This window comes from Lagenorhynchus albirostris, chromosome 12, assembly GCF_949774975.1.
Source record: "Lagenorhynchus albirostris chromosome 12, mLagAlb1.1, whole genome shotgun sequence".
NCBI lineage: Eukaryota > Metazoa > Chordata > Mammalia > Artiodactyla > Delphinidae > Lagenorhynchus > Lagenorhynchus albirostris.
In genome coordinates this window covers 81,606,006-81,626,261 of record NC_083106.1, presented here as the reverse complement: position 1 = coordinate 81,626,261, position 20,256 = coordinate 81,606,006, and the positions used below count along the sequence as shown (strand labels likewise).

Genomic DNA, 20,256 nt, shown 5'->3' with positions numbered 1-20,256 from the left:
CACCTGATGTTTTAGTTTAAAGGTAGTCATGACTTTTAAAGGAAATAGTCACAGTATAAAAAAGAATCCTAATTTTCTAAAATTAGATAATAAAAGAATGTTTATCCTGGAATGATATGTTTGAATAGATTTCTCATATTCCAAAGCGTTTAAGGCATTTAATATATAATAGGTTGACCATACATATATATTTTAACATCTTTATTGGAGTATAATTGCTTACAATGGTGTGTTAATTTCTGCTTTATAACAAAGTGAATCCGGTATACATATACATATATCCGCATATCTCTTCCCTCTTGCATCTCCTTCCCTCCCACCCTCCCTATCCTACCCCTCTAGGTGGTCACAAAGCACCGAGCTGATCTCCCTGTGCTATGCAGCTGCTTCCCACCAGCTATCTATTTTACATTTGGTAGTGTATATAAGTCCATGCCACTCACTCACTTTGTCGCAGCTTACCTTCCCCCTCCCCATATCCTCAAGTCCATTCTCTAGTAGGTCTGCATCTTCATTCCCGTCTTGCCCCTAGGTTCTTCATGACCTTTTTTTTTTTTTTTAGATTCCATATATATACGTGTTAGCATACGGTATTTGTTTTTCTCTTTCTGACTTACTTCACTCTGTATGACAGACTCTAGCTCCATCCACCTCACTACAAATAACTCAATTTCATTTCTTTTTATGGATGAGTAATATTCCACTGTATATAGGTGCCACAACTTCTTTATCCATTCATCTGTCGATGGACACTTAGGTTGCTTCCATGTCCTGGCTATTAATAGAGCTGCAATGAACACTGTGATACATGACTCTTTTTGAATTATGGTTTTCTCAGGGTATATGCCCAGTAGTGGGATTGCTTGGTCATATGGTAGTTCTATTTTTAGCTTTTTAAGGAACCTCCATACGGTTCTACATAGTGGCTGTATCAATTTACATTCCCACCAACAGTGCAAGAGGGTTCCCTTTTCTCCACACCCTCTCCAGCATTTATTGTTTGCAGATTTTTTGATAATGGCCATTCTGACTGGTGTGAGATGATATCTCATTGTAGTTTTGATTTGCATTTCTCTAATGATTAATTATGTTGAGCATTCTTTCATGTGTTTGTTGGCAATCTGTATATCTTCTTTGGAGAAACGTCTATTTAGGTCTTCTGCCCATTTTTGGACTGGGTTGTTTGTTTCTTTGTTATTGAGCTGCATGAGCTGCTTGTAAATTTTGCAGATTAATCCTTTGTCAGTTGCTTCGTTTGCAAATATTTTCTCCCATTCTGAGGATTGTCTTTTGGCCTTGTTTATGGTTTCCTTTGCTGTGCAAAAGCTTTGAAGTTTCATTAGGTCCCGTTTGTTTATTTTTGTTTTTATTTCCATTCATCTAGAAGATGGGTCAAAAAGGATCTTGCTGTGATTTATATCATGGAGTGTTCTGCCTATGTTTTCCTCTAAGAGTTTCATAATGTCTGGCCTTACATTTAGGTCTTTAATCCATTTTGAGTTTACTTTTGTGTATGGTGTTAGGTAGTGTTCTAATTTCATTCTTTTACATGTAGCTGTCCAGTTTTCCCAGCACCACTTATCGAAGAGGCTGTATTTTCTCCACTATATATTCTTGTCTCCTTTATCAAAGATAAGGTGACCATATGTGCGTGGGTTTATCTCTGGGCTTTCTATCCTGTTCCATTGATCTATATGTCTGTTTTTGTGCCAGTACCATACTGTCTTGATTACTGTAGCTTTGTAGTATAGTCTGAAGTCCAGGAGCCTCATTCCTCCAGCTCCATTTTTCTTTCTCAAGATTGCTTTGGCTATTTGGGGTCTTTTGTGTTTCCATACAAATTTGAAATTTTTTGTTCTAGTTCTGTGAAAAATGCCAGTGGAATTTTTTTTTTTTTTTTTGCGGTACATGGGCCTCTCACTGTTGTGGCCTCTCCCGTTGCAGAGCACAGGCTCCGGACGCGCAGGCTCAGCAGCCATGGCTCACAGGCCCAGCCGCTTCGTGGCATGTGGGATCTTCCTGGACCTGGACACGAACCCGTGTCCCCTGCATCAGCAGGCAGACTCAACAACTGCGCCACCAGGGAAGGCCGCCAGTGGTAGTTTGATAGGGATTGCATTGAATCTGTAGATTGCTTTGGGTAGTATAGTAATTTTCACAATGTTGATTCTTCCAATCCAAGAACATAGTATATATCTCCATCTATTTGTATGATCTTTAATTTCTTTCATCAGTGTCTTATAATTTTCTGCATACAGGTCTTTTGTCTCCTTAGGTAGGTTTATTCCTAGATATTTTATTCTTTTTGTTGCATTGGTAAATGGGAATGTTTTCTTGATTTCACTTTCAGATATTTCATCATTAATGTATAGGAATGCCAGAGATTTCTGTGCATTAATTTTGTATCCTGCTACCTTACCAAATTCATTGATTAGCTCTAGTAGTTTTCTGGGAGCATCTTTAGGATTCTCTATGTATAGTATCATGTCATCTGCAAACAGGGACAGCTTAACTTCTTCTTTTCCTATTTGGATTCCTTTTATTTCTTTTTCTTCTCTGACTGCTGTGGCTAAAACTTCCAAAACTATGTTGAATAAAAGTGGTCTTGTTCCTGATCTTAGAGGAAATGGTTTCAGTTTTTCACCATTGAGAATGATGTTGGCTGTGGGTTTGTCATATATGACCTTTATTATGTTGAGGTAAGTTCCCTCTATGCCTACTTTCTGGAAGGTTTTTATCATAAATGGGTGTTGAATTTTGTCGAAAGCTTTCTCTGCATCTATTGAGATGATCATATGGTTTTTATCCTTCAATTTATTAATATGCTGTATCACATTGATTGATTTGCATATATTGAAGAATCCCTGCACTCCTGGGATAAACCCCAGTTTATCATGGTGTATGATCCATTTAATGTGCCGTGGGATTCTGTTTGCTAGTATTTTGTGGAGGATTTTTGCATCTATGTTCATAAGTGATATTGGCCTGTAGTGTTCTTTCTTTGTGACATCTTTTTCTGCTTTTGGTTTCAGGGTGATGGTGGCCTCGTAGAATGAGTTTGGGAGTGTTTTTCATTTCTAATTCTATTGATTTGAGTCTTTTCCCTTTTTTCTTGGTGAGTCTGGCTGATGGTTTATCAATTTTGTTTATCTTCTCAAAGAACCAGTTTTTATTTTTATTGATCTTTGCTATAGTTTTCTTCATTTCTTTTTCATTTATTTCTGATCTGATCTTTATGATTTCTTTCCTTCTGCCAACTTTGGGATGTTTTTTGTTCTTCTTTCTCTAATTGCTTTAGGGGTAAGGTTAGGTGGTTTATTTGAGATGTTTCTTGTTTCTTCAGGTAGGATTATATTGCTATAAACTTCCCTCTTAGAACTGCTTTTGCTGCATCCCATAGGTTTTGGGTCGTCGTGTTTTCATTGTCATTTGTTTCCAGGTATTTTTTGATTTCCTCTTAGATTTCTTCAGTGATCTCTTGGTTAGTAAGTAGTTTATTGTTTAGCTTCCATGTGTTTGTGTTTTTTACAGATTTTTTCCTGTAATTGGTATGTAGTCTCATAATGTTGTGATTGGAAAAGATAATTGATACAATTTCTATTTCCTTAAATTTACCAAGGCTTGATTTGTCACCCAAGATATGATCTATCCTGGAGAATGTTCCATGAGCACTTGAGAAGAAAGACAATTCTGTTGTGTTTGGATGGACTGTCCTATAAATATCAAGTCCATCTTGTTTAATGTCATTTAAAGCTTGTGTTTCCTTATTTATTTTCATATTGGATGATCTGTCCATTGGTGAACATAGGGTGTTAAAGTCTCCTACTATGATTGTATTACTGTCGATTTCCCCTTTTGTGGCTGTTAGTATTTGCCTTATATATCGAGGTGCTCCTGTATTGGGTGCATAAATATTTACAATTTTTATATCTTCTTCTTGGATTGATCCCTTGATCATTATGTAGTGTCCTTCTTTGTCTCTTCTAATAGTCTTTGTTTTAAAGTCTATTTTTGTCTGATATGAGAATTGCTACTCCAGCTTTCTTTTGATTTCCATTTGCATGGAATATCTTTTCCCATCCCCTTACTTTCAGTCTGTATGTGTCCCTAGGTCTGAAGTGGGTCTCTTGTAGACAGCATATATACGGGTCTTGTTTTTGTATCCATTCAGCCAGTCTATGTCTTTTGGTTGGAGCATTTAATCCATTTACATTTTAGGTAATTATCGATATGTATGTTCCTATTACCATTTTCTTAATTGTTTTGGGTTTGTTGTTGTAGGTCTTTTCCTTCTCTTGTGTTTCCTGCCTAGACAAGTTCCTTTAGCATTTCTTTTAAAGCTGGTTTGGTGGTGCTGAATTCTCTTAGCTTTTGCTTGTCTGTAAAGGTTTTAATTTCTCCATCAAATCTGAATGAGATCCTTGCTGGGTAGAGTAATCTTGGTTATAGGTTTTTCCCCTTCATCACTTTAAATATTTGCTGCCACTCCCTTCTGGCTTGCAGAGTTTCTGCTGAAAGATCAACTGTTAACCTTATGGGGATTCCCTTGTATGTTGTTTTTCCCTTCCTGCTTTTTATATTTGTTCTTTGTATTTAATTGTTGATAGTTTGATTAATATGTGTCTTGGTGTGTTTCTCCTTGGATTTATCCTGTATGGGATTCTCTGTGCTTCCTGAACTTGATTAACCATTTCCTTTCCCACATTAGGGAAGTTTTCAACTATAATCTCTTCAAATATTTTCTCAGTCCCTTTCTTTTTCTCTTCTTCTGGGACCCCTATCATTCGAATGTTGGTGCCTTTATTGTTGTCCCAGATGTCTCTGAGACTGTCCTCAATTCTTTTCATTCTTTTTTCTTTACTCTGCTCTGCAATAGTTATTTCCACTATTTTATCTTCCAGGTCACTTATCCATTCTTCTGCCTCAGTTATTCTGCTATTGATCCCTTCTAGAGAATTTTTAATTTCATTTATTGTGTTTTTCATCACTGTTTGTTTGCTGTTTTGTTCTTCTAGGTCCTTGTTAAACGTTTCTTGTATTTTCTCCATTCTATTTCCAAGATTTTGCATCATCTTTACTATCATTATTCTGAATTCTTTTTCAGGTAGACTGCCTATTTCCTCTTCATTTGTTAGGTCTGGTTTTTACCTTACTTTTTTTTTTTTTTTTTTTACCTTACTTCTTCATCTGCTGTGTGTTTCTCTGTTTTCTCATTTTTCCCTAGCTTACTGTGTTTGGGGTCTCCTTTTCAACAGGCTGCAGGTTCCTTGTTCCCATTGTTTTTGGTGTCTGCCCCCAGTGGCTAAGGTTGTTTCAGTGGGTTGTGTAGGCTTCCTGGTGGAGGGGACTAGTGCCTGTGTTCTGGTGGATGAAGCTGGATCTTGTCTTTCTCGTGGGCAGGTCCACATCTGGTGGTGTGTTTTGGGGTGTCTGTGGCCTTATTATGATTTTAGACAGCCTCTCTGCTAAAGGGTGGGGTGTGTTCCTGTCTTGTTAGTTGTTTGGCTTAGGGTGTCCAGCACTGTAGCGAGCTGGTCATTGAGTGGAGCAGGGTCTTGGCATTGAGATGGAGATATCTGGGAGATTTTCACTGTTTGATATTACGTGGAGCTGGGAGGTCTCTTGTGGACCAGTGTCCTGAAGTTGGCTCTCTGACCTCAGAGGCACAGGCCTGACACCTGGCTGGAGTACCAAGAGCCTGTCATCCACACAGCTTAGAATAAAAGAGAGAAAAAAAAGAGAGAAAGAAGAAGATAAAATAAAATAAAGTTATTAAAATAAAAAATAATTATTAAAAAAAATTTCAAGTAATTAAAAAAAAAAGAAAGAAGAGTGCAACCAAACCAAAAAACAAATCCACCAATGATAACAAGCACTAAAAAAAGAAAAGAAAACAAAAAAGGACAGACAGAACCCTAGGACAAATGGTAAAAGCAAAGCTATACAGACAAAATCACACACAGAAGCATACACATACACACTCACAAAAAGAGAAAAAGGGAAATATATATATCTTTGCTTCCAAAGTCCATCTCCTCAATTTGGGATGATTTGTTGTCTATTCAGGTATTCCACAGATGCAGGTACATCAAGTTGATTGTGGAGATTTAGTCCGCTGTTGCTGAGGCTGCTGGGAGAGATTTCCCTTTCTCTTCTTTGTTCGCACAGCTCCCAGGGCTCAGCTTTGGATTTGCAGCCCCGCCTCTGCGTGTAGGTCGCTGGAGGGCGTCTGTTTTTCGCTCAGACAGGACGGGGTTAAAGAGCCGCTGATTCGGGGAGGGAGGGGCGCAGAGTGCGGGGCGAGCCTGCGGCGTCAGAGGCGGCGTGACATTGCACCAGCCTGAGGCGCCTGTGCGTTCTCCCGGGGAAGTTATCCCTGGATCCCAGGACCCTGGCAGTGGCGGGCTGCACAGGCTCCCAGGAGGGGATGTGTGGAAAGTGACCTGTGCTCGCACACAGGCTTCTTGGTGGCGGCAGCAGCAGCCTTAGCGTCTCCCGCCCGTCTCTGGGGTCCGCGCTTTTAGCCGCGGCTCGTGCCCGTCTCTGGAGCTCCTTTAAGCAGCGCTCTTAATCCCCTCTCCTCGCGCACCGGGAAACAAAGAGGGAAGAAAAGGTCTCTTGCCTCTTCGGCAGGTCCAGACTTTTCCCGGACCCCCTCCCCGCAAGCCGTGGCGCACTAACCCCCTTCAGGCTGTGTTCACACTGCCAACCCCAGTCCTCTCCCTGCGCTCCGACCAAAGCCCGAGCCTCAGCTCCCAGCCCCGGCCGCCCTGGCGGGTGAGCAGACAAGCCTCTCGGGCTGGTGAGTGCCGGTCAGCCCCGATCCTCTGTGCGGGAATCTCCCCGCTTTGCCCTCCACACCCCTGTTGCTGCGCTCTCCTCCGTGGCTCCGAAACTTCCCCCTCCACCACCCACAGTCTCCGCCCACGAAGGAACTCTTAGTGTGTGGAAACCTTTCCTCCTTCACGGCTCCCTCCCACTGGTGCAGGTCCCGTCCCTACCCTTTTGTCTCTGTTTTTTCTTTTTTCTTGTCCCTACCCAGGTACGTGGGGGGTTTCTTGCCTTTGGGGAGGTCTGAGGTCTTCTGCCAGCGTTCAGTAGGTGTTCTGTAGGAGTTGTTCCACGTGTAGATGTATTTCTGATGTATCTGTGGGGAGGAGGGTGATCTCCACGTCTTACTCTTCCACCATCTTGAACCATACATATTTTTAAAACCCTTTGAACAGTACTGGCTTACCAAAACCTTTTTTTTTTTTCTTTTTTTTTACAGTGAATTGATTTCCCATTATGATTTTTTTTTCACTCAGACATTAACAGGCACCTAGAGTTGAATAAGACACTGATTCTACCTGTTATCCTTAGAGCCTGGTGAATCATTACCTGAATAATCTTTTAAATAGACTTATGATAAGTACTTTAAAGAACAAGTATAAAGCACCCTACGACTGATGAAACAAGGCATTCATCTCTTCATGTGGACAACCAGAGGAGGTCAGGCTGGGTTTTCGGGTTTGGCTGTGCTGTGTAGGATGGAGGGGTCCACCATGTCTAGTGTCACAAAGGAGGCTCTCATAGATGATCAAGCAAGAAGGGTGATGGAGCAGAAGGTTGAAGGGAGATAATAAATGGATCCAAATCTCTTGTGGAGCTACAGCAATTGGACTTGGTGACTGGATGTGAAAGAGAAGTGAGAGAGGCAGGTATGGAGGACGAGTTATAGATTCCTGGCAGGAGCCCTAGCAGGATGGTGCGTGGTTTTACAGAGTTGGGGGGTGCTGGAAGAGGACCCAATTTTGATGGGAGGGTCCTAGATGTGGTGTCAGTGTGCTAAATTCAAATGCTGGTGAGAGAGCGGAGTGGGCGTGTTAGGCAGGCAGTTGGATGTGTGGACCTGCAACTCAGAGATAAACTGAGTTATAAATCTTGGCATCATTGGCCTGGAGAATCCAAAGCCCATGGTATATGAGACCATGGTGGGAGAGTGTAGACTAGGAAGAAAACGGGCCTAAACACTCACACTGAAAGGTTGAATAGGGAAGGAGGAAGCAGCAGGGGAGACTAAGAAGCTTTCAGAGAGGTAACAACTAGCAATCAATGCCAGAGACTTTAAAATCAGCCGTGTCATCATTTTGCTTTTCATGCTGAGTGAGAATTCCTGTGTAATAGTAACTGTCTGTGAGAACCAGGGGATTGACTTTCGGATTCGTGCACCTGGGATTTCCTGGGGCTCCTGTATAACTGAAAAAAAAACAAAGGTTATTTTTTCTACCACTTGACAATGTTATGAGAAAGTATTAAATAATGTCTATGATGCTAAAAATTAAATGTTAGGAGTAGGTGAATGTTGAAGCCAATGTCATAACTAGGTGTTCTCTCAGTGGATAGTCACAGAGTCACTCTCAACCAAAAATGCCATTGCATTTATAGAGTTTAAGTATATGAAGCAGTATTTTTTTCTGCCTGCAAATATTGTTACCATTTATTGATGGCAGTTTGATAAAACATGGTTCCAATCATATGGGAGTCGCCACTGGGGGTGAACACTGCGCCTCACACGTGGTTAGGAATCACCTTTCTTTTCTTTTCTGGTGTTAACTCCAAAGATAAACCAGTCAAAGGACAATTCAGCATTAGTAGTATTAGGTAGGCTAGGCTAGGCTTGGAAGAGTTCGAATCACTTTAAAAGTTGTCTATAATCAATAAAATAGGTATTAATTTTCACAACGTTCTTTGAAAGGCAGGTATACTTGAAACAATCTATTAATAGGTGTTGTTTTTCCTCCTAGGGCTCCCTGGGGATCCAAGGCCCCCAAGGTCCACCTGGAAAAGAGGGTCAGAGGGTAAGTAGACACAGAACAACTGGCAGGCATTACTAACTCAGGGGTTACTTATTTCTGAACACTTATAAAAATAAAATCAAAATACAGCAAGCAGATGGGCTTGAGGAAAATATCAACTACCTGAAAGCCGAAATTTGAGATTTTGACAGCGCTTTTGCAATCCAGAAAATCCTATATATTTTCCAGATTGGCAGCCCAAATGTGGAAATATAATCTGGGTGAAATGAATTAACCATAATTTGATCTGGAGCACGTTGGTCCTCTTTTGGGGTTTTTGAGTTAAGCTCATCTTTGCAGAGTTAAGTTTGATGGGTTCTATTTGTGGAGTTCTAGCCTGTTCATGAATCCTGTAAAGACTGTGGATATTAACTACATTCCTTAGCCAAATTAAATTGTTGACATTAGTGACTCTTTGTAGTTACTCTCCTGCCTTTGAGATAAAGTATGTAATATGTGGATACATTGTACTTGCCTGGGAGTATAGCAATCACCTTCCAGGGCAGTTAGGCTTAGTGGCTCCCCCTAAAAGGAACCCCTGCAGTGACAGATAATTGGTCAGCTCTGCATGAACACTTTCTGCAAGGGGGCACCCCATTCTTGTCGCTAATTGTTATTAACTGTTTTCAAATCATGTTGAAGTCTCCAGACATTTTATGTGTGCTTTCTTATAGGAGTAGTATTTTGAACTTCTGTTACCTTACGGATGAGAGTTGTGTAACTCACAGAGCATAGATGACTTGCCTGAAGTCATAGAACTACTAAAAAGTCGAGCCAGAACTTGAATTTGGGGCTTCTGGCTTTGGATACCATGTTCTCTTTTACTGTCTCAGTCTATTAACCCCAAATCTCTTTTCAGTCATTTAAATTTATTATTCCCAGTTCTGCCCACTGGACTAGATGATGTCTAAGTTTTCTCAGTTAGAACATTTCTGTGTCCAGTTTTTATTCCCAGTGGCTATTTCAGTGAACATAAAAGGGCTTAATAAGTTTTGATGGCTAAGAAAATAAAAGGGAAAATGTTGTGAATAATAGCTAACATTTATCAGCTGCCTACAATGTGCTAAATGATTCATATTTCATTTATTTCTCACAATAGCTCTGGGAAGTAAGTGCTACTGTAGCCCTCACAGAGAAAACTGAGTTCGAACACTTTGCTAGAAAGTGGACTCTGCTGGTATTTTAAAATTATTTACAAAGTAGTCACATTTGGGTTCTAGTCTCAACACCTGTGTGTACAACTGTAGTTTCCCCTTTTAGCTCTCCAGCCCCTCTCTATCCAAGAGTTCATTAATCCACATGATCAATGTTTTAAATAGCCTTGGGGAAACATAGACGATTACTTCCCTAGATCTATGTTTTTGAGGCTGCCTTAAGCGTTTTCACCCACTGGGGGCAGAGGACTAGATGAAATGATCATGTGAAGTTCATTTCCAAGCTGCTTCTTCTATTTTCTCACAGTAATGACCAAGATGTCTGTTGTATCTAGGACCATGTTTCTGAATTAATTTCGGTCTGCAGCATCCAGGGAACATTTTCCTTCTAGTAACTACCCCTTCCTGGTAACTGAGTGATAAATTATACTCCCTAGTTAATATCCAAAATACATAAGGAACTCATGCAACTCAATAGCAAAAAAAACCCAATAACCCCATTTAAAAATGGGCAAAGGACCTGAATAGACACTTCTCAAAAGAAGACATACACATGGACAACAGGTATATGAAAAGGTAGCTAATCATCAAGGAAATGCAAATCAAAACCACAGTGAGCTGTCACCTCAAACCAGCTAGAATGGCTAGTATCAGAAAGACAAGAGATAAGAAGTGTTGGCCAGGGTGTGGGGAATAGGGAACCCTCGTGCACTGTTGGTGGGAATGTAAACTGGTACAGCCAGTGTGGAAAAGAGTATGGAGGTTCCTCCAAAAAAGTAAAAATAGAACTACCTTACGACCCAGCACTCCCACTTCTGGGTGTATATCTAAAGGGAGGAAGTCAGTATTTCGAAGAGATATGCGTACTCCCATGATATGGAAACAAACTAAAGGTCTATTGACAGATGAATGGATAAAGAAAATGTGATTACACACATACACACACACACACACACACACACACACACACAGTGGAATATTATTCAGCCTTAATAAAGAAGTAGGTCTTGCCACTTGCGATAACATGGAGGAACCTGGAGGACTTTATGCTACATGAAAGAAGCCAGACACAGAAAGACATGATATACGCCTTTGCATGTGGAATCTGAGAATGTAAAATCCATAGAAACAGAGTAGACTGGTGGTTACTGGAGGCTGAGGGGAGAAGGGGGTAAGAGAAGATGTCAGTCAAGGGATACGATTTTTAGTTATACAAGATGGCTAAGTTCTGGGGACTTAATGTACAACAATGAGACTGTAGTTAATATTGTGTTGCATACTTGAAATTGGCTAAAAGGGTAGATCTTAAGTGTTTTCACGACAAAAAACAGTAACCGTGAGGGGATGGATATGTTAATTAGCTTGATTGTGGTGATTTTCAAAATGCATAAGTATATCACATCAAGTTGTATACCTTAAATATATAAAATTTTAATTGTCAACAATAACTCAGTAAAGTACAACGATAAATAGGTTTTTAATTTCAACTCCAATAAAAAACCCTAGGTGGTTTGAGATGGAAATTATGGAGTGAGGTGGGCGAAGCTAGACAGTATGTCTGGATTCTTCCCCCTGTGGCAGAGGTTTTTTTTTTTTTTAATTTTGTGTGGTAAGAACATTTAACATGAGATCATCTCTCTTAACGAATTTTAAGCATACAAGGAAATTGTACTTCTGACTTGTACTGACATGTGGTCAATTCAAGGTGCCTCCTCCTTTATTTTAATGAAAACTTCTTCCCAGTCAGATCTTCATCCATCCTGCGATTGTGCAGTTGCCTTTCTTTATCACAGAGTAGGAATTGACCCTTGTGATTGTTAAATTTCATCTTCTGGATTTTAGTTTCTAATACCATTCTATTGTGTTTTTTGCCAGTGATATAGCTCCCAGATTTACATCACCTTAAATTTTGATAGGCCTACCCGTTGAGTCTTCATTCATATCACTAATAAATCCTGAGCAGAACAGGGCCTGAAAACTCTAACAACAGTAAAGCTGCCATCTTGTCTACCATTGATATTCATGTGACATGATACAAGTCATCTACAAATACATTCGGACTCTTCCTCCTTCCAACCCACATTTCTTAATTTGGCTTGTAAGATAATTATGAGAGTCTTTGTCAGACTAGCTGAAATAAAAAATATTCAGATGAGGCTCTTTGAAAATAGTAATGTTTCAAATTGAAATTGTACCCTAGCGAAGCTTACATTTCAGAAGAAGGTGAGTTAAAGAATAAATTAAACTTATGTAGTCTTCATGACAGTTTTGGAGGAACGTATTCAAATTGTAAAGTTCAACCACTGTATTATGCAAATTTACTCCATTTATGAATATGTATAATTCAGATAATTTTATATTACTTTTATTGTAATTTATCAACAAGTAACAGTGTCAGAAACTAAGGAATGTAATAGAATTTTGTAGATAATGTAAGGCAAGGTTTATCAATATTACTGCTCTTTCACAAATGCCATATTTATAGAGGAGAGCATTTAGATCAGGTATTATTGATATTATACACATTTACAAATGATTATTTCCAAATGTACTCAGGGATTTATTCTGCTTTTTCAGCTACTTAAAAGTGAAGCAGATTAAAGAAAAAAGCATTCTTACATATTTACATTTAGACCCATCTTAGTGCCACCATTTCTTCTCTGCTCAAGAGTTAGGCAGCACTCACCTCTTTTGGACATGCAAATGTACATGCATATGCATGTGTGTGTGTGCATACACACAGACAGACACACACACACTGAAAGCTAAGACCTGTCATTTTTCACTTCACTGAACTTTGCAATAGAAAACAACAGAAAAATCTAGGAATTTAAAATTCTTTTCTATTGACCCATTGTCAAGAAAACTCATATTTTGATTACATGTGTCTGATCAGGAATGAATTGACTATCGCTAAGTTTATTGAAATGAAATATAAAATATGTGCAAGTTTATGCACCTTACTCCTAGGCATAATGTGTTTAAGGAAAGTAGAAGAAATCATTGATTTATTGGTTTTCCTCAATGATTAGAGACTAGCCTGTATTCTACTAATATCTCTCAATTATGGTGAGTTTCAAACATACTTGTCACATGTAAGCATACCAAACATTATAGAAAATGTTAATAATACTACTAATAATACCACTGTTATTTTATTAAGGCTTAAATAAATATGATAAATATAAAATTTTTTTCTCTTTAACCCTTTGGGAAGAGTTTTCTATAAGCACGATAGAAACATTATTTTTTACCAAGTACCACACCAAAATTCTGTTTGAAATTTTCATTAGTTGACTTTCTTCTCTTTATTGTCTTGTAAGCTACTAAATTTTAGATAAGTGTTCATTTAATAAAACATAGTAGTAGTATGATTCTTGTACTGAAAAGCTGCTGTTAACCATAACAGTGTTTGGTGGTGATATATATCTGAGATTTGTGGCCTTTTTTTTTTTTCTTAACCTCCTTATTTGAATCTCTTATATGCCATTGCTTTTTCCGTTTGTTATCTTTTTGAAGTCCTACAAGTGAAACTTTTGGCTGGCATATTTTGGGATCTCACATCCTTTATAGATTAACACAATTTTAAAAATTCAGCTAATGTTGAATATTGACCCTGAGCTGCAGGTGAGAGTGTGTCAGGGAGCAGTAAGGGAAAGCAGCATGGGGACCACCTGCCTGGACACCAAGGGGCTGTCCAGCCCATGGTGGCAGAGAAAGACCAGCAGGGGGACCAGGATACTGCAGGGCCAGGAAGTCAACAGAAGGGCGTTTCAAGATGCATGGAGAGTTCAACAGCATTAAAATTTGGAAAAAATTTGGGTGAGAGATACTGGATAAAAGGAGAGGTGGCTGGAATTGGTACCAACAGAGAGAGAAGTTTTAGTTGAATAAATAAATGGGAGAGCATTAGAAACAAAAATTGCAAGAAAAGATGTGAGGGAATTAGGGGGTGAATTGTGGGGAAGGAGAGGCAGCAGTGGGGAATCGGGGAAAAAGAGAAGGACGGGAATTGGATGTGAGCCCAAGAAGGTGTCTTGATGAAAAGTGGAATATTTCAGACGGCTGAGCACGTTCGTGGAAGTTTACATGAGACATCTCAAAAGAACTGGCATTTATAAAAATCCCCTCTAAGATGTAGATTCCTTATACGATTTCCTAATATTCCTAATACCCAAAACATAAAAAATAAGTATCATTTTAATGTAACCTTGGATTTCTCCTTTATAGTCACATTAAAGTGCATGTCTGAACAATCTCAGGGCCTTTTGTTAAAGTCCCTCTGGGTCTCTGAAAGAACATTTATTGGTGAATCAGCTAGTGACTGCCCCGACCAGAAGTTTGTTCGGCTGGACCAAGATGACACCACACTCTTGCATTCTTTGTTGCTGGATCCTCATTTTGATCCTGAATAGAAATTTTATGTTTTAAACGCCTTACAAGCCACCCCGTGTCTTCTATTTTAATTAATTTTTATTGGCGTACAGTTGCTTTACAATGTTGTGTTAGTTTCTACTGTACAGCAAAATGAATCAGCTATACGTATACATACATCCCCTCCGTTTTGGATTTCCTTCCCATTTAGGTCACCACAGTGCGTTAAGTAGAGTTCCCTGTGCTATACAGTATGTTCTCATTAGTTATCTGTTTTATACATAGTATCAATAGTGTATATGTGTCAATCCCAATCTCCCAATTCCTCCCACCTCCCCATTGGTATCCGTACATTTTTTCTCTATGTCTGTGTCTTTATTTCTGCTTTGCAAATAACATCATGTATACCATTTTTCTAGATACCACATATATGCCTTTAAATACAATACTTGTCTTTCTTTTTCTGACTTACTTCACTCTGTATGACACTCTCTAGGTCCGTCCACGTCTCTACAAATGACGCAATTTCATTCCTTTTAATGGTTGAGTAATATTCCATTGTATATATGTGCCACATCTTCTTCATCCATTCCTCTGTTGAATATTTAGTTTGTGTCCATGTACTGGCTATTGTAAATAGTGCTGCTATGTCAGTTTAGCTTCTCTGCCTGTGCTTGTCCTTTTTTTTTTCATTTTTATTCCTTCCAGGAAGCCATCCATTTAATTTCCTCCTTTTAACATTTTTGTGCAGATTCTACTTTTTTTACTCTCCCTTGAAGTGCTTGCTCCAAGCCACCCTGAACCCTGCATCTGGGGTCAGGGTTCCTTGTGTCCTAAACAGCATGGAGAACTCACCCTACTTAGCGTGTGTCCCATCAGGGTGTGTCCTTCCGCACCAGCCCAGACTTGATGGCAAAGGAACTGAGTCATATTTCCTTCACGAGGGGGGAGTCTGATGGTCAGTCCTGCAAAGGCACAGAGGACAGGGCAGACCATGTGTCTGCTGGCTTCTTAGTGTGTAAGCAACATAGGGGATTATGTGGAGGCAATTCAGATCACCTGGGTTTAAACCCCAGCCTCACCACCTCTTAGCTCTGTGATCCTGGGCAAGTTCCTCAGCCTCTCTGCCGCTCTGTTTCCTCACTTAGAAGACAGAGATTCTAATAACCCCTACGTACCTGGAAGAGTTGTTGAAAGGAGTGTACCAGGTAGGGGTTAGCTGTTGTGATTCTCACCTGCGACCTGCTGATCTGAAGCTGTGTGCAGATGGGAAAGGAAGTATGTGAACTCAGAGTATTAGGACTTGATTAAAGAGAATGTCTAATTGGTCAAGAAAAACTACTGAAAGTAAAATGACTGCTTTAACTACCACTCCGTTGAACTCATTTTATTTAACTTTTTTTTTTTTTTTTTTTTTTTTTTTTGCGGTACGCGGGCCTCTCACTGCTGTGGCCTCTCCCGTTGCGGAGCACAGGCTCCAGACGCCCAGGCTCAGCGGCCATGGCTCACAGGTCCAGCCGCTCCGTGGCATGTGGGATCTTCCCAGACCGGGGCACGACCCTGTGTCCCCTGCATCGGCAGGCGGACTCTCAACCACTGCGCCACCAGGGAAGCCCCATTTTATTTAACTTTTACTTGAATTCCTACTTTATCTGGATGTCCATGCTCATGTTCTAATGCCCCAGAAGCTTTATGAAGCCCAATGTTTATCCAGTTTCACAATAAACAGGTATATTAACAAGTTTGGAAATGTCGAGTAGATTAAGTCGTTTTCCTTGAAGAAGCAGAGATGAGTGTCCTCACTGTGGAGTAGCTAAGACCTTAATGTTTGTTTTGTGAACAAATTTGTGCCGATCATGTATAAGTTCACTAAGGCATTCATGGAAAAACCACTTGTTCTTCTTTTGGCTTGTTTGTTTCTGAGCTGGCTTATATGCATTACCTAAGGCAACACAAGTAACATCAATTATGTTCTCATAATTAGTGAGTTATATCCATCTCCTTAGGAAAAAGGACGTCAAAATCACTGCTTCTGTGAAATCAACGCACACCACAGGACTCATCCAAGTAAAATTTTCCTTAAGCTGAATTGTTTTTATGGGGCTTGACGTATTTTTCAAGTGAAATTATGCCATTACGGCCTGGCCATGACCCGTGGCAGCTTTAAATAGAACACACACAAACCCAGTAAAGCAGGTCAGAACTGCCTCGCAGTGTGGTCGACACAAGCATCTCTTCTTGCTTAGGAGGGGGCTGACTTCAGAGCTGTAGAATGACCTCAGAGTTTCAATGAAGTGAGTTCGGGGCTTGGTGGAAACCACTCTGATTTTCTGTAGTTGTAATTCCACTATTTTACATGTGCTTGAACATGGGAGAGGAGACTTATAAAGAAGGGATAGTGATGAACTTTCAGTTTCAGGAAGTAATTTGGTTAGTTGCACATTAAGGTGAGAGGAGAATATAAGATTGTCTTCTTATCTTTATGTGTTGAAACCGACAGTGCCCTTTAGAATGCATAGTGAGTGCATCCGTAATTTTGCTCAGCCCCCAAATCAATGCCTGGTATCCTTGTACCAAGGATTAGTATTGCTAAGAGAAAAAAGTCAACACGTTATTTTAAATAATACTTTTAACCCTGGTCCCATGTAGAACATAAATATGGAGGGAAAGCATCTTTTTTGCTTGGGATCCATGTATAAATATGTGAACACACATGTTGTAAAGAGCAACTTAGAGGTTTTGCGTCCTATAACTAGTGGTTTGTGTTTATTGCACGTCTTAAACTCCCTGGCATTCAGATGACATCTTTTCCCACTTACTTCCTGTGATATTTCCTGAGGATTTCTTTCTGTTTTTTTTTTTTTTTTTTTTTTTGCGGTACGCGGGCCTCTCACTGTTGTGGCCTCTCCCATTGCGAGTACAGGCTCCGGATGCGCAGGCTCAGCGGCCATGGCTCACGGGCCCAGCCGCTCCGCGGCATGTGGGATCTTCCCGGACCGGGACACGAACCCGCATCCCCTACACGGGCAGGCGGACTCTCAACCACTGCACCACCAGGGAAGCCCCTGAGGATTTCTTCTTAAGGATTAGAGAGTTTCGGAGAGATACCATCCATCTTTGACGCCATCTGCCATTTAGATGGGGAACTGGGAAAGTGTGTACCGTGTTCAGGTCCAGAGAGCTATGCTGCTTTCCCCCAACTCCTTTCGTGAATGTGCAAAAGCAACATGAGACTCAGAGGACAGAAATCATCAGATCTCCATACCTGACTCCTGTATGCAGAGTTCTGTACCTGACTTTGGGGCGCTGTTACTATCATTTCAGTACCTGATGCTGCCAGCTTTGCCTTTACTTGGCTTTCTTTCTAGAACCTCACTTATCATTTAGGATTATCTAGTTATTCACAGTTTATCTATAAGACTATTAAAAATAACACTTATAAAAGGTCAATATTACATAATTGAGAAAACACTGAGTTAAATCAACCACTTAGTGAGAAAAGTATACTGTGGTATAATTTCTATGATATAATCATATGTTGGTATATTTTCTTATTGAAGTGTAGTTGATTTACAATATTATATCAGTTTCAGGTGTACGATATAGTGATTTGATATTTTTATAGATTGTACTCCATTTAAGTTATTACAAAATATGGCTATATTCCCCTGTGCTGTACAACATATCCTTGTTGCTTATTATTTTATACATTATAGTTTGTATCCCTTAATCCCCTACCCCAATCTTGTGGTCCCCCCATCCCTCTCCCCACTGGTAACCACTAGTTTGTTCTCTATACCTGTGAGTCTATTTCTGTTTTGTTATATTCATTCGTTTGTTTTATTTTTTAGATTCCACATATGAGTGGTAACATACAATATTTGTCTTTCTCTGTCCAGCTTATTTCACTAAGCATAATAATCTCTAGGCCCATCTATGTTGCTGCAAATGGCAGAATTTCATTCATTTTTATTCCTTGGTAATTCCAGTGTATATATACATATACCACACCTTCTTTATCTATTCATCTGTTGATGGACACTTAGGTTGCTTCCATATCTCGGTTATTGTAGATAATGCTGCTATGAACATTGAGGTGCGTGTATCTTTTCAAATTAGTGTTTTCATTTTCTTTGGATGTATACCCAGATGGAATTGTAGGATCATATGGTAGTTCTATTTTTGGTTTTTTGAGAAACCTCCATACTGTTTTCCACAGTGGCTGCACCAATTTACATTCCCACCAGCAGTGTACAAGGGCTCCCTTTTCTCCACATCCTCACCAACATTTATTATTTGTGATCTTTTAGATGATAGCTCTTCTCACAGGTGTGAGGTGATATTTATTTGATTTGCATTTCTCCAATGACTATAATGTTGAGCATCTTTTCATGTGCCTGTTGGCCATCCATATGCTTTGTTTAGAAAAATATCTATTCAGGTCTTCTGCCCATTTTTTAATTGAGTCGTTTAGATTTTTTTGATATTTAGTTGTATGAGCTGTATTTATATTTTGGATATTAACCCCTTATCAGTCATATCATTTGCACATATTTTCTCCTGTTCAGTAGGTTGTCTTTTTGTTTTGTCAATGGTTTTATTTGATGTGCAAAAGCTTTTAAGTTTAATTAGGTCCAATTTGTTTATTTTTGCTTTTGTTTCCTTTGCCTTAGGAGATAGATCCAAAAAATATTGCTATAATTTATGTCAAAAGAGTATTCTGCTGTTCTCTTCCAGAAGTTTTATGCTCTCCAGGCTTACATTTAGGTCTTTAATACATTTTGAGCTTAATTTTGTGTATGGTATGAGAAAATGTTCTGATGTCATTCTTTTACATGTAGCTGTCCAGTTTTCCCAGCAACACTTATTGGAAAGACAGTCTTTTATCCATTGCATAGTCTTGCCTCCATTGTCATTGATTAATTGACCATAAGTGTGTGGGTTTATTTCTGGGCTCTATTCTGTTCCATTGTTCTATGTGTTTGTTTTTGTGCCAGTACCATACTGTTTTGATGACTGTAGCTTTATAGTAGGGTGTGAAGTCAGGGAGTGTGGTAACTCCAGCTTTGTTCTTTTTCCTCAAAATTGCTTTGTCAATTAGGGGTCTTTTGTGGGTCCATATAAATTTTAGGATTATTTGTTCTAGTTCTGTGAAAAATGTCACAGATATTTTGATAGGGATTACATTAAATCTGTAGATTGTTTTGGGTAGTATGGACATTTAAACAATATTAATTCTTCCAGTTAAAGAATGTGGAATATCTTTCCATTTCTTGGTATCTTTTTCTGTATCTATTGAAACCAACATGTGATTTTTATTCTTCAATTTGTTAATATGATGTATCACATTGATTTGTGGGTATTGAACTATCCTTGCTCCCTTGGAATAAATCACACTTGAGCATAGTGTATAGTATTCATAGTGATTCTTTTTATATATTGTGGAATTGGTTTGCTAATATTTTGTTCAGGATTTTTGCGTCTATAGTCATCACAGATATTGGCATGTTATTTTCTTTTTTTGTAGTGTCTTTGTCTGGTTTTGATATCAGAGTGATGGTGGGCTCATAGAATGAATCTGGGAGTGTTCCCTCCTCTTCAGTTTTTTGCAAGAGTTGGAGAAAGATAGGTATTAGCTCTTCTTTGTATGTTTGGTAGAATTCCCATGTGAAGCCATCCAGTCCTGGACTTTTGTTTGCTGGGAGATTTTTTTATTACAAATTCAATCTCACTACTAGTGATCAATCTGTTCACATTGTCTATTTCTTCCTTATTCAGTCTTTGAAGGTTGTATGTTTCTAGAAATTTTTCCATTTCTTCTAGGTTGTCCAATTTGTTGGCACATAACTGTTTGTAGTATTCTCAAGATTTTTTGTGTCTCTATGATATCA

The 20,256-nt window shown here is 39.3% G+C and overlaps 1 protein-coding gene across 1 annotated transcript in view; it reads left to right on the top strand.

Annotated features, from left to right (window-relative positions):
• The window catches only part of COL19A1 (collagen type XIX alpha 1 chain), a 352,964-nt gene that overhangs the window by 189,822 nt on the left and 142,886 nt on the right, over window positions 1-20,256 (top strand). The window contains exon 14 of the mRNA XM_060167691.1: window positions 8,787-8,840. Coding sequence (XP_060023674.1) covers window positions 8,787-8,840 — 54 coding nt within the window. The remainder of the gene's footprint in view (window positions 1-8,786; window positions 8,841-20,256) is intronic.